Source organism: Mugil cephalus, chromosome 12 (assembly GCF_022458985.1).
Source record: "Mugil cephalus isolate CIBA_MC_2020 chromosome 12, CIBA_Mcephalus_1.1, whole genome shotgun sequence".
Classification (NCBI taxonomy): Eukaryota; Metazoa; Chordata; class Actinopteri; order Mugiliformes; family Mugilidae; genus Mugil; species Mugil cephalus.
Genome location: NC_061781.1, coordinates 19,555,428 through 19,569,044, shown reverse-complemented (window position 1 = coordinate 19,569,044; position 13,617 = coordinate 19,555,428). Strand labels below are relative to the sequence as shown.

General features: G+C 43.0%; 3 protein-coding genes across 3 annotated transcripts; 1 reads left to right on the top strand and 2 right to left on the bottom strand.

Moving 5' to 3' along the window:
* Positions 1-428: 428 nt before the first annotated feature.
* kctd12.1 (potassium channel tetramerisation domain containing 12.1) lies at positions 429-1,936 on the bottom strand. The gene has a single exon (XM_047599973.1). The coding sequence runs from the start codon at positions 1,841-1,843 to the stop codon at positions 977-979; it is 867 nt and encodes a 288-aa protein (XP_047455929.1). The 5' UTR covers positions 1,844-1,936; the 3' UTR covers positions 429-976.
* A 2,868-nt stretch (positions 1,937-4,804) lies between these two features.
* Positions 4,805-7,836, top strand: acod1 (aconitate decarboxylase 1). The gene is made up of 5 exons (XM_047601742.1): positions 4,805-4,841; positions 5,033-5,194; positions 5,491-5,580; positions 5,681-5,880; positions 6,770-7,836. The coding sequence occupies exons 1-5, from the start codon at positions 4,830-4,832 to the stop codon at positions 7,728-7,730; spliced, it is 1,425 nt and encodes a 474-aa protein (XP_047457698.1). The 5' UTR covers positions 4,805-4,829; the 3' UTR covers positions 7,731-7,836.
* A 20-nt stretch (positions 7,837-7,856) lies between these two features.
* zgc:162944 (uncharacterized protein LOC569993 homolog) lies at positions 7,857-13,378 on the bottom strand. The gene is made up of 4 exons (XM_047601743.1): positions 13,156-13,378; positions 10,570-10,741; positions 10,270-10,468; positions 7,857-8,303 (listed from the first exon to the last, which is right to left on the bottom strand). Exons 1-4 carry the CDS (start codon positions 13,348-13,350, stop codon positions 8,108-8,110), a joined length of 762 nt encoding a protein of 253 aa, XP_047457699.1. The 5' UTR covers positions 13,351-13,378; the 3' UTR covers positions 7,857-8,107.
* Between the last annotated feature and the right edge of the window lie 239 nt (positions 13,379-13,617).

Genomic DNA, 13,617 nt, shown 5'->3' with positions numbered 1-13,617 from the left:
ACAGCTGCACTATTTGCATCCACGCTGCGTGCAGCTGGATTTGTGTGACAAAATGGATAGGTGGAAGCAGATCCAATATTTACATGCCAACTATATTCAAATGTGAAGGATTTCTGCTTAACGGCGGGGATGGAAGACGGACACAGTGCTTTGAGTTGGCAGTTAACAAGCATTAAAGTCAGAAGCAAGGAAAGTTCAGAGTCGGTGAGGACACTGACAAGAACAGGCAGTTTCTTCTGGGTTAAAACAGTGTGAAAGTTTTTGTTGAGCTGGCAGCTTCGGTGCCATGACGGGGTGAGATTTCTGGGTAGGGCATGTCTCTTTGAGGCTGACGCTTTGATTCCCCAGTGAGGCAAAGGTCGGAGAAAAAATATTCTGTGCACCTCGTGCGGGATGTTAAGAGGAAGATACGATCACTGGCAAAGGGCTGAGAATAACAGAGTAGAAGATTTTATTTAGTCTGAACAAGTTTATAACAAATACAACACTCTACATACACTTACAATCATGTCAGTGATAGAACTGCTCTAAAAGCCTACTGGATAATACAAAACTCGGCCAAACAAGTGCTCAAGCAAGCCTAGAAGTAACAATGACACTGAATACTAATCGCTGCTTGTCTGTTCCTGGATGCCACTCAATTCACACAGCACTGAGTCAGATATGACAGAGACATTGACATGCAGCTCTATGAGGTGGAGAGAATTTTCGTTGGAACAGGGCGTCCAACTCAAACCATACTTTGGTCACTTTGAACCTGCAGATTGCATAAACTTGTTTTTGTCCAATTGTCGTGTTTATAATCTATTTTGGGGGCATTTTGCGTCTAATAGTCAATCAATAACAGAGCAATATTTAGGAGTTGCTCGTCCTTTACCAAGCTATTTACCACAGCAAATGTAATACTTAATTTAAAGACATTCCTCTATACATTGTGAAATGTATATTTACATCGATGTGGCATGAATACTGGTGGTTATTCCCGGCAGAATACATATTCAGTGTAGCTTGTCCAAATTTTGTCCTCGTTTGGATCATTGCTGGTGTAGGCGCAGGTGCCCGTGGAGCTACAGGCCACCATGTGAAAGCCCACTTCTGTCAGCTTGTCAAACGCCTGCTCTAGGAAATTGTACTTCAGATAGTACCGGGACGTGTATCTCTCCGGGGGCCTGTCCGGGTCTCTGCTCTCATTCAGCGTGTCCCCAAACACTTCTTTGGCCAGAGACGTCTTCCCGCAAACCGTGATGCGCGCCACTCTCCTGAATTTGGCATCGGTTTGGATGTCTCTGCCAATAGTGTACGAGCCGCGGTATCCTATCGTGATATAGCCCGACTTTCTGGAGTCCAGAGACGGGGAGCGCATGGCCCCGCTGACTGACATGGTGCGTAAAGCCTCGATGCCAGAGGACGAGCCGCACTGCTGCGCGCCCTCCTCCGTGTCGCTCTGGCTGATCTCCTCGCTGATTGAATTGTCCTTACTCATCCGGGGGCTGAGCCGTTTCGCGAGGTCCCGCAGCTGGAAAAAGTCTGCCTCCCTCTGCAGCCGACTCTTCTCGGGGAAGTAGTCCGGGAGGACCAAGTTCAGATCTCGGAGATAGTCAAGAATGTAGCGGAACAAGAAGCCGTCCCTGTCCAGAAAGAAGCGCCCTTTGCTGTCCCTCGCCAACTCCTTGGGCGACTTCTTGCTGAACATGTTCCACAGGAGCGAGTCTGGGACGGCGATCAGAGTTTTGTGTCTGGTGACATAAACCTGTCCGCCGACGTTCAGCTCAATGATCTCTGAGAACGGGGCGACGGAGTCCCCGCAGGCGGACACTCCGCGCTCTGTGTCGGCCAGTGCCATCTTCTCTGACCAGCTGCACTGACTAGGGATCAGTGGAGGCGCTGAGAGACCGAGTGGCGGCGGCTTGCTTATGAAGCATGGGCTTACTGCGCGCGTTTTTGCGCGTGCGTAACGGAAGGTGCCTGTTAAATTATAATTTAACTATTAAATGGCTGTCTTGACAGTCTTGACGGAGTGCTGAGAGGGAGAGAGGGGGAGAGAGAGGCGGGGGATTAATCTCCCAGGAAACTACCCACATTTGTCGCTTGCTTTTTTCAGGCCTGCGTGCCATAAATTTCTGCGTTGAATATCCTCTCTTGGTTATTTAATTAGTCAGCAAATCAGATCAGTTGATTTTCATTCAAATCCAACTGAAACGCAAACAACCAAGGGCCATGCATCCCACCCCAGAAGTTATCCTTTGGTTGGAAAATGTGGAAAGAGTGACACCCATAGCAAGTCAGATGGAAATGCAGCCGGGATCTAACTAACTCTGAGAGAGCGAGAGCGAGAGTGAAAGACAGACAGAAGACAAACCGAACTGACAACGGTTGTGTCTCATCAGAGACTGGACACGGGCCTTCTGAGGGTGCCCTGTGGTGTCTGGTAACAGGACATTGTTAATGTTATGGCTGATCAGTGTATGTAGCATCAGTAACCACACTAATAAACTCAAGACGCTTTAAAAAACTAGGCCTGAGACCCCAAGAGCAAGCACCTCAGTAAAACTTGCAGAACACAGCTGACACAAGGGGACCCATCTGGCTGAGGCAGGAAAAAGAGAGAGGAAGCAGCAGGAAAGAAAGAGATAAATGCGTAGAATCTAATCGTGATACAATAGCTGATACACGTTACGTAAGAGATTACTGGATGTAAGTCAAACTACGTGACAATAGCAGCTGAAACACAGCTGCTATAAGGAGTGAATATAAGAGGTATTATAGGCAGGTTGGAAAATCATGCATTCGTGTAGGATTGGATAACTATGGAGCTCTGCAGATCGGAAGCACACAGCGATTCCTTGGGGACTAACGTAACATACTTTATTCTTGCGCATGTGACCTTACACATACTTTAATTTTGTATCATCTTCACTGGGTATCTGGAGAAAACCTGGATATTCAAGACCTCCAAACCTATAAAAAACTAAAATTACAGCAAATCTATTCCCCGAGGAGACCGAGGTGGCCGGTGCGCTCCTGTACGCCGTTGCATGCTGGGGCTGCAGGCTGAGAGCGGCAAACACACTCAACAAACTGATCTGCAAGGCCAGCGATGTTGCATGGGTGGCGTCAGACTCTTTGAACACAGCGTCAGACCACCCTGGACAACTCCTCCCACCCACTCGACAACACACTGACCAGTCTGAAGAGTACTTTCAGTAACAAACTCATTCTACCCAAATGCACCACAGAAAACCACAGGCGGTCATTCCTGCCTGTGCCCATCAAACTTTCTAACTCCTCCCGCTGAGTGCTCTCTTGTAAGTGGAAGTATAATGGAATTATGAATTAATGGTCAGATTCATTCAAAGTACAAAAAGTACAACTTCTAGTGGTATTGAGCCACGTAGTGTAGTGTAGGTTCTCTTTCGGTTTTAGAGCGACACGTAGAGCGCAGGGATGTGAGAGCGTAGTTGCAGTGAAATATAAGGAACTTTGGCCTAATTGGCTCTGGAAAAGCAGACGAATTGATTATTGGAGTGGTGATATTGAAATCGAGAATGTGGGAGAAAGTGTGGGAAAGCGGAAGTTTATGAAGAGGGTGGAGCAGCAGAAATATACCAGACTGACCGCAGAGGTTTAAATCTTATCATGAAAGCTTTTTTCCTGCTGAGCGTTCATAACTCTTCAAACCTCAGACCTCGTTATTTATGTAACCATTTACCTCTGTGATACTACGATCACTTGTGTAATATAGGTTTTAATTCTTTATATATTTGTTCTTATATTTCTTTATCCTATTTGCATTTGTCAACTTGGAACTGTTACTTTATGGGAACAACAGCAATAAAAACAATTTCCTGGACAGATTAATAAAGTATTCTGATACATACTGTATATGCTGCAGCCACTTCAGAATTCAAGCCCTTTTTCGCACACTTTATCCTTTTGTATATTTGATTAAATATATCCATATAAATATGTACTTGTTAAACTGTAGAAAGGAGATAATATTCCACTAGGTCACATGACATGTCTTAAAACTTCAAGGCAACTGCCAACTCTTAAAGTATGTTCATGTTCAGTTGGTTAAAAAGTAGAAGCGCTGCTCGTACACAGATGGAAAATAAAGACAGTGATATCGACGTGATTAATGTGCCGTTTAAAATCAACATAAATTCAGCTGGAAATGAAGCACGCCATGAAAATATTTAGTGGAGCCTCTAATTTGCATTAATCATCAGACAAACAGTGTGGAACCCATAAGTGTGATTGTAAATACGTGGACTAGACCGAACGCAGATGTAGGTTTGCAGCTGTCTCAGACGATGGAAATCGTTGTCATGTGATTGCCAGTGAGCTGATTAAGCTGTACGCCATGCCCATGTTCAAGACTTCCCCTTCGCAGAGTTCCCGTTGTCTGTCATTTCAAAAAGAAACAGGTTGTGAAAGACAGATAAAAAAGGTCAAGTACCTCTTTTATTATCCCATTTTCAGCCAAGCTTATGCCATTCGAGTTCCCTTTTCTTTTGCCAACACACGGATCTTGGTTTCATTTAAACATTCCTGTGTCAACACTCATAAAATATTTACATTCGGTCATGTCTGTGTTAGATGTGCTGCAGCATGCTGTGATTCAAACTGAAGGTTTACTAGATTTCTCAATACATAATCTGTAGAAGAAACAAGATGTCATCGAATCATTGTGAAAGTAACCACTTCTCATCATGGTGGCTTTTAGCCACTTTGGAAATTTGGTAGACCAACCCTCTGGTATGGCTTAAGTATAAAAGCTTTCTGAAGTTGGATGGCTTGTCACTTGAACAGCCTGGTAACGCAGAACAATGCTGCGCAAGGTGTTTTTTTTTTTTTTTTTTTGCTTACATATTTTATAAGATTCATATCTTGTCAGAAATTCTTTAAAATGATAATAATGCATATGGCGTCTTTTACGTAGCGGCTTTTCAGCTTAAAGACATTTTAAACTCATTTTTATGTCTTCGCCTCGTAGAGTTTTGGACTGACATGCTCCATTTTACCTTTCCAGGGTATTACAGAGAGCTTCGGAGCTGCGATCCATGCCCTCAGCAGCGCTCAGCTGACAGATGGTGTGATTAACAGGAGCAAAAGGATGATGCTGGACACCCTGGGAGTCGGGCTGTTGGGAACCAGGACAGCTGTCTTCAACAAGGCTCTAAAGTACAGCAAGGTGCAGTGAAGCTACAAAATCACGGCACACCACACAACTAAATCCTCCTTTATTGTATTACATTGAATTTAGTTGAAAGCAAAGCATCATTACCTCGAAAATGTTTATTAAATTCTTATTAGAAATAGTGACCAAAGCATTTGTTTCTTTTAAATCAGTTTGTGATTGTAATTAAATCTATATTTGTCCTTAATGCTGCGTCATTACTGTTCTCTATGCATTAATACGCAGATTATTTTATGATAGTTGCAGATGTTGCTTACATCCTGCACTCATATTAATTCGTCTCATTGCAGTCGTTCTCGTCTGACGAGAGGAGCAGCGTTTGGGGCCAATCGCATATAACTCTCCCTTCTCATTACGCTGCATTCGTCAACGGCATTGCCGTAAGTTTGCTCAAATAAAAAAGTTTATATTGCAAATGTGCACATAATTTATCTCTGCTTGGATTCTTAATCACCGGCTGTCGCAACTGTCCAATACCAGGTCCACTCCATGGACTTTGACGACACCTGGCACCCCGCCACTCACCCTTCTGGAGCCGTGCTCCCTGCTCTGCTGGCCCTGGCAGAGACGCTGCCCAGCCGGCCCTCCGGTCTAGACCTGCTGCTGGCCTTTAACATCGGCATCGAGGTGCAGGGCAGACTGATGAGGTTCTCCAGGGAGGCCTACAACATCCCTGAAAGGTGAGAAAGCATTAGCAAAGTGAATGTGTGCGGTTCTCTCGTGAGATGAATCGTAATGGAAACGAGAGTTAACGTTCACATTCATTCAAGTTACAAAAAGTACAACATCTACCTCTAGTGGTATCAAGCCACAAAGATAGTGCTGGTTCTCCTTTAGGTCTAAGAGCGAGAAGTGGATTAGAATTTGTGATGCATAACATTTAAAAATGTTCTCACCCCTTGGTTTTGGTGCAGTTACTACTTTACAGTCATAAAAATGGTTACAGCAACGTGCGTGGATTACATTAGAAAAATTATTAGAAAAAAAAAACAAGCTGCTTCAGAGTTTTTCTGAGATGAAAGAAAAATTGAGTCTGAACCCTGGTGGTGGTGGAGCAGATCAGTTAGGACCCCCCGGGCAACTCGGATGAGGTGCAGATGTGAGAGCGTAGTTGCAGTGAAATATAAAGAACTTGGGCCTAATTGGCTTTGGGAAAAGCAGGCGAACTGATAATTGGGCGATGGAAGTGATTTTGAAATTGAGAATGAAGTGTGGGAAAGGGGAAGTGATGTAGATAGTGGAGCAATAAAAATACACCATGCTGACCACAGAGGCTCAAGGACAGGTCAAGTCTCGTGAATTTTCATCTTAAGATCACGCCCAAGACTTCATAATTTTCCCTTTCTCTTTTGAATTGATTACGTGGTCTGTGAAGAAGTTTCACTTAATAACGAAGTCTCCCACTTGCTTGTTCGTTCACCAACTTCCCAAACCTCAAAGGTATTCAGATTACTGTAAGTCAAGGAAGAGGAACAATCACATTTGATGAGCTAGGAGCAGTGGATATAAAATGAATGAATCCTCACGTTTCCGTCTTGTTTCTACTACTCTTTCTGTTCCACGTCACAGGTTCCACCCTCCCAGTGTCGTTGGGGTGATGGGCAGCGCTGCAGCCTCAGCTAAGCTCCTTGGTCTGTCCCCTGCACAGTGCAGTCACGCTCTGGCCATCGCAGCCTCCTCTGCCGGGGCTCCTCTAGCCAACGCGGCCACACAAACCAAACCTCTGCACATAGGAAACGCTGCTCGAAGGGGCCTGGAGGCCGCTCAGCTGGCTCAGATGGGACTAGAGGGAAACCCTGCCATTTTGGACATAGACTTTGGGTTCGGGGTTTACTATAAAGACTACACTCCCTCAGCAATTGAAGGTTCTGCCTCCGGGGCCTTTAAATGGATCCTGGAAGGCCAGGACGTGGCGTTCAAGCGCTTCCCCGCTCATCTGGGGATGCACTGGGTCGTGGATGCAGCTCTGGCAGCTCGCGCAAAGATTCAGAACACGCAGACGTTCTTTGACGCCAGGCAGATCCGGCGCGTCACGCTCCGGGTGCCTCCATCCAAGTACATCAACTGCCCCTTGCCAGCCACAGAGCACCAAGCCAGGCACTCGTTTCAGTTCAACGCCGGCTCCGCCTTACTGGACAACAAAGTGACGGTGACCTCCTTTGACGAGGCTCAGATCAGCCGGCCCGCTCTGAGGGAGCTCCTGTCCAAGGTGAAGCTGGAGACGCCTCAAGACAACAAACCCAGCTTTGACAAGATGTACTGCGAGGTTGAGATAGAAACCGACCAGGGGCTGAGTTACACGGCAAGATGCGATACCTTCTACGGCCACTGGAGGAAGCCGCTGAGTCACAAGAGCCTGGTGGAGAAGTTCTGCATTAATGCTTCGTCTGTGCTGAGCATGGAGGGGGTGGAGGGGGTGATAGACATGATAGGAAACATGGAGAAGCTGAGGGAGTGCTCGGTCTTAGGTTCATACCTGAGAATGACAAGTGAACCACACGAGCAGTTACACAGCACAGCGAGTTTGTGATCGGATGACGAAAACGGTGGATTTGTGTGAATCTTTGTAATATTTTTAAACTGTGAGATAATCATTATGTAAATGTTTTGTAAAATTTCTTCTGTGGTGCATGAAATAAAACCAACTGAAAAAGAGAACTTTTTACGTTTTATTGCATTTTTTTTGTGTACAATGCCACCACGTGCTGTTGATTCTCTAAAATGATCACAACACTGATGTCGCAAGACTGAAGCCACTGCATCAGAATATAATCCAGTGAATAGATGAAAAATTACTACGACTAATTCAAGAGAATCTGGAAGTGCTTTTGTTGCTACCCTATTCAAAACGATCACGTCCACTGCATCCTGATTTCCACGTCTCCGCTGCCTTGAGTCTCAGTCAGATCAAGCGAGTTTCAGGACATCCCGCACCATCGTGCCGATCCCGTCAAATATCTCGTGGATGGGAGCGTCGCACATAAAGGCAGAGGTGGTGACCAGCTTGTTCTTCTCGTCCACGTGGCTCTCGCCGACGCTCTTGCTCACGTGTTTGCAGCCCAGCTGGTTGATGGCCGCCGCCGTGTCAGCGGTGTTTGGATACCTGAGAAAGAAAAAGGAAAAAGGACACAACAAATAAACTTCAGGTTTTGGCTAAAATAACACTGTAGGAAAAAAATAAGTATGAGTTGGATTAACTGGGACATGCTGATTTATTTTTTTTTTTTAAATGAATTCGTCTTCAAATTAATTAAAATGAATCTCTCCGTTTTCTTTACCGCAGAAATTATTCAGCCTAGCGCAAACTTTTAAATTTCTGTCTAGATTTTAGCCAAAAGTTTGTCAGTAAATATATCCTCCTCTTTTACTCAGACTTGTTTGTTGCCTCGTCGAAGAAAAGGGACTATACATCAGTCCAGTTACCCTTTATCAAGTTTCCATGTCCTCCTGAGACCCTGCGTCCTCATACGGGGACGTTAAGTTTTAGGTTTTATTGCAGCTTATTCTGCTTCATTTAAACCCATTGTCCTCATGAGTGAACCCTTTGGTCTGCCATCTAGCGGTACGAAAGGCTAAACGTATTTATTTATGCTTATTAACATTTCTAGTTTGATATGATGCACAAATGTAACAAATTTTATCAAAAGCAACGAGCTACCACATCGCTAATTAGCAAGTACTCGTTTGAGGATGTTGGGACTTCATTGTTCTGTCTTTGCTCAGCCATGTTCAGGTATTAAAACAAACAGTTTCATGTTTTGTACGTATATATAGACATATTGGTGACTTAATTATAATATTAATAATGAAATAATCCCAGTGTCCACATATGAGGACATCTTTTGTCAAAAACTAGTACTTCCTGTTCAAAGATGATGTTTAGTTTTTATATATCTTAGTTTCCTACTGAGATCACAAATACCTTGGAGAAATTAAGAATGCAAACCAAATAAAAGCTCGGGACTCAGGAGAATGTATGGTCACTTCTGCATGCATCGCAAATGACGCCGTGTCTCTCACAAGAACCATGTGTTTTCACCCACCGAATCAGAAAAGATCACTGTACAAATACGTCATTATAGCATTTGACCAATCAGCAGAGACCCAGAACGCATCCACTTCCTTGTTTTTCTGAAATCGGAAAATTAAGCTTTTAACGCTGCCACAGCAATAACATTAAAACTAATCTAAACTGGTTTCATCTGAGAGGTTCATGCAACATTATCAGGTCAAATGTGATCTGCAGTGTCCATCTCTACATGAACGCTGAGCGTAACTGCTTCATTAGCAGTGGCCTGATGTCTATATTTGTACATTATTGTAATGAGTATCTGTATTAGCACTTATGTTCTAATGTTCAAAAAGTTGTGTTTTAATGGCATAAAATACATGTTTTTTTCCACCTTCTATGTGTTTTTCTTGTATTTCTTATACATGCATGTCTTGGACTTAGTTTTACCACATAATAATAAAAAAAACATCTTATGTCCTAACACTGGGGTTGGACTTTAAAATTTCCAAGTATTATTAAGTAAAATTTGAGGGACCATTTGAGTTTGTTGTCATTTTAGTTTGACAGCAAATCCACCACTGATGCATCAAGACGGCAAGACTGAAAATCGTGGTATAAATGAGTGATTGTTGTGTCTGGAAGGAAATGAAACTTGCACTGGAAGTACCTGAGGTAACTGTAATTGAGGAAGTTTAGCCGTGTGGTTTCTTCGTATGCTTTCTGTAAGATGTCTATATGCTCAAATAAAATTGCATATGCTTAACAAAACTCACAGAAAGACATGAAAGACATGTTGGCTGTGTCTGTCCTTATCCAAAACCTTCTGCATTTTAAGAAGAACTGAGAGTAGGTGCAACCGAAATGTGGCAAGATTAGAACTTTTAACTTTAGTGAGCACAGACATCAAACTTCCAGGAAGTCGGTGTCTAAAGTGACATGTGATTACATTTGCTCTCGTCGGTCACTTCTCAGATTTTTCAATAGAGCTGTAGTCACGTTTTATTCTATTTATAAATATAAGACAAGACAGAAGTAAGTCAAGACAAGTCAGACTCACTTGCCGTCCGCTTCGATTCCGACGGTGACCTCGCACCCAGGAATCACCTTGGCAGCCAGGACGGGTGAGATGCAGCAGAGGCCGATGGGTTTACCCTCTTTGTGGAAGGCCTGCAGAGTGTCCTTGACCATGTCATTAACAGAGCAGTCCTTCCCCTGCACTGCCCAGGAGCAGAGGTTCTTCGCTGCACCGAAACCTCCTGCGAATCATCAAAAACATGTGTTTACATAATGTCTTCAGGACTTGGAACGTTTAACATCACCAGCCTCTGCTTTAGAGCAGAGCAGCGAATGGTCAAACCTGGGAATATGACAGCATCGTGGTCTTTGACGCTGAGTTTAGACAGATCCTGGATTTTTCCACGGGCCACCCTCGCGCTCTCCACCAACACATTTCTCTTGTCCTGAGCCGGTTCGCCTGTCATATGATTCACCACGTGCATCTGGTCGACGTTGGGGGCAAACATGTTCACCTGCAGGTGATGAAGCCGGCGGTGAGGTGAGGATTCTTTTTTAAAGCACAATAAACACAACATAATGACACCAAGTAATAATTAGTGGCAGCCGTTGATCTCGTTTAGTGATTAATTAATCAGTCATTAGCAGAAATAACCCTCACACGCTCGACGAATCCCTTTTTTTTTTTTTTTGACAGAACACATTTCATTCATTCAAAACACCAGCATATCCACTACAGGTCAAACATTTGGAAGCAACTTCAAGGTTCTGTTCACAATGCCTGTCTTAAAAACCATGAGTTATACGTGTTTTAGGATGTATTTAGTGCATGATCAGGCTTAGCTGTCGTTGATTTTCCTAAGTTTACCTTTAGGTATGCGTTGGTGTTACCAGACCATTGCCAAATAAATGTCAACAAAAGAAGAGAAGGGCTTAGTTTTGGATTCCAGAGGATTTGCAAGAGTCACAACCCACTGCAAAAGCAAAAACAACAAATCCCAGTTTGTATTATTCACTTAAACGCTTTGGCTTTTCAGAGTCTGCGTACAAATATCCCAATAAAGCTCAACTGTGTTCAAATCTCTGACAAACTACCGTGGCTACAAAGAAGCAACTGAGTAACGACGCAAGAGAACATTGAGGAAAGAAGGATACACTGAAAGAGAAATTGCAAAATGCCTAATGGTGTCCAACAAAGGAGTTCACTGCACTCTGAATGGACTAGAATAAACTGGAAGTTATGATGATAGAAAAAGGCCTGGACGAAGGGGGTTACTACAAAAGCAGAGGATATTCATACTGTCACCAGTAAACAGCCCCACAAAAAAAAGGAAAGGAATCAACATGACAAGGTCAAAACCCATATCTCTGACAACTGTGAAAGGAAGTTTTAGAATGACTGGTCTGACGGAGAGTGTGTGTCTACATAAAACAAAACACTGCTTCACACACAGAACAAGAAAAGGAGATATGAGTGAGCAAAAGCTCACAAAAATTGGACCTATGCTGACTGGAAACAAGTCCTCTGATGAAAGTAAGTTTGAACTATTTGGTTCAAAACCCACAGTAAAACAAGGAAGTGGTGGTGCCATGGTATGGGAATGTGTTGCAGGTGACAGAGTAGGAGATTTGTTTGAAGCAAAGGGTATCTTGAAGAAGAAACAGTGCCACTCCACCCCCCAGCATCATGCAGTTCCATCTGGGCTAAGACTCGTGGGTCTAAAGTTTGTTTTACAGCAAAAAAAAAGACGGTAAGCCAAAAAAAAAAAAAAAAGAAGAAGAAGAAGAAGAAGAAGAGGAAGGTGTTCTTCAAAAGATGGTTTGGCCCACTCAGTCTCCAGACTTCTCTCCAGTTGAGCTTGTGTAGGATGAATTGGATAGATCCGTCAGAAAAGTGCATCCCACAAATCAGCAGCCTCCTCTTGATCAACTTAATAAAGGAATTCATGGTGCATACCTTAAAAAGCTTGTGGAACAAATACCTCATATATGCCGTGTTGTTGTTAAGGCCAGAGGAGGTTACTTTGAAGAAAGCAAAGTATAAGCAAGAAAAACTCAAATAATCTATATGTAATAATCATGTTTATACCAAGTATACCAATGAAATTATGATTTCTTTTTTGTACAAATCTGATCTTGCTTTCAAACCTTTGACCTGTAGTGTATATGATTAATATAGGATATCAAAATATCCTTAAATGCTCACATAATTATTTGCATTTTTTTCAACATAGCGAACACATTACGAGAAAAACACAACGTCTATGTCTGACTAAATTAAAGTGCAAGTCCAAAACCATTTGTTCCACCTTCATCAATATCAGAATCAGTATCTCATAATATTACTCATGTCATTCTGCGCAATAATAATTGTTTGATTTTTCCAATGTGTCCAAAGTAGTTTTGAAGTAATGTTTCATCCTTCACAACTTCTACCATTTGTCTTGTTCCACTGTTCCTGTAATACATTCTGTCATTTAAATTAGAGAATAATTTCTGTTTATTTTTTTCTATTTCTATTTTTAATTTAACTTTGTCTTGCCCTGTCGCAGTATCATCCAAATTTCTTTCTAGAGAAATTTCTAGAGTCCTATGTTGTCACAATGTGAAGCACAGATTTGTTGCGTCAGCTTCTTAAAAATGAAACTAAAACACAAGCAGGATACGTGGGTCCATTGCATCAGTTTGTGCGTTTAATGTTTAGTTGCACACTCGCACCCTTTGCACTTGCACTTTAAAGTCCCTTGCAGAGGTCACACATATTTGACAACTTTCTATTGCAGAAAAACCACCAGACCTGCTGCAATCCACGGCCACAATGTCAGCCTATTATAACGCGTCTCATACTGGGTTTTTACACAGACTTTCACCAGCCTCACACACATAACACAATTTGGCACACTTGACAGATTAGAAACTGTCTTCTTACGGCTGCGCCTCCTCTGCTCAGATGCACCAAAACTGCGGAGGCCTCGTGGATCTCAGTTCCATCATAAACTCCACATCCCGCCAGCACCACGGCCACGCGTTTAGCCATCTGGGCAGAATAATGACTTTGATGCACGGTCTGAAGAGTCCTGGCTGTCAGGAGGGTGCGTCCACAGTGGTGGAGAAGGGTGAGCATGGCGGACTTAAATTATGGTAATACTTCTTCTTCTGCTTCTGGGCCTTCTTAAAGCCGCACGTTGACCGGTGCCTTAGCGCCATCCAGTGGGGACCGGTTCATGTTTCTAAAGCGAGAGGAAAATCATTTAGATTATTTATTTATTATAGATTCTGCATTATAATATATATATGCATTTATTTTATTTAAGAAATATATTTTCTTATTTTATTTACCATTATCGCCGTAAGGTTTGTTTTATACTTTTACCGGTTATTTCTAGACACT

Coding starts and splice junctions, on each gene's coding strand:
- kctd12.1 (XM_047599973.1), bottom strand. CDS start 1,843: ATGGCACTGGCCGACACAGAGCGCGGAGTGTCCGCCTGCGGGGACTCC.
- acod1 (XM_047601742.1), top strand. Junction 5,195..5,490: donor AGGCTCTAAAGTACAGCAAG/GTGCAGTGAAGC, acceptor GTCTCATTGCAG/TCGTTCTCGTCTGACGAGAG. Junction 5,881..6,769: donor GCCTACAACATCCCTGAAAG/GTGAGAAAGCAT, acceptor TCCACGTCACAG/GTTCCACCCTCCCAGTGTCG.
- zgc:162944 (XM_047601743.1), bottom strand. CDS start 13,350: ATGCTCACCCTTCTCCACCACTGTGGACGCACCCTCCTGACAGCCAGG. Junction 10,742..13,155: donor TGAGCAGAGGAGGCGCAGCC/GTAAGAAGACAG, acceptor CATCACCTGCAG/GTGAACATGTTTGCCCCCAA. Junction 8,304..10,269: donor GGAATCGAAGCGGACGGCAA/GTGAGTCTGACT, acceptor TTTCTTTCTCAG/GTATCCAAACACCGCTGACA.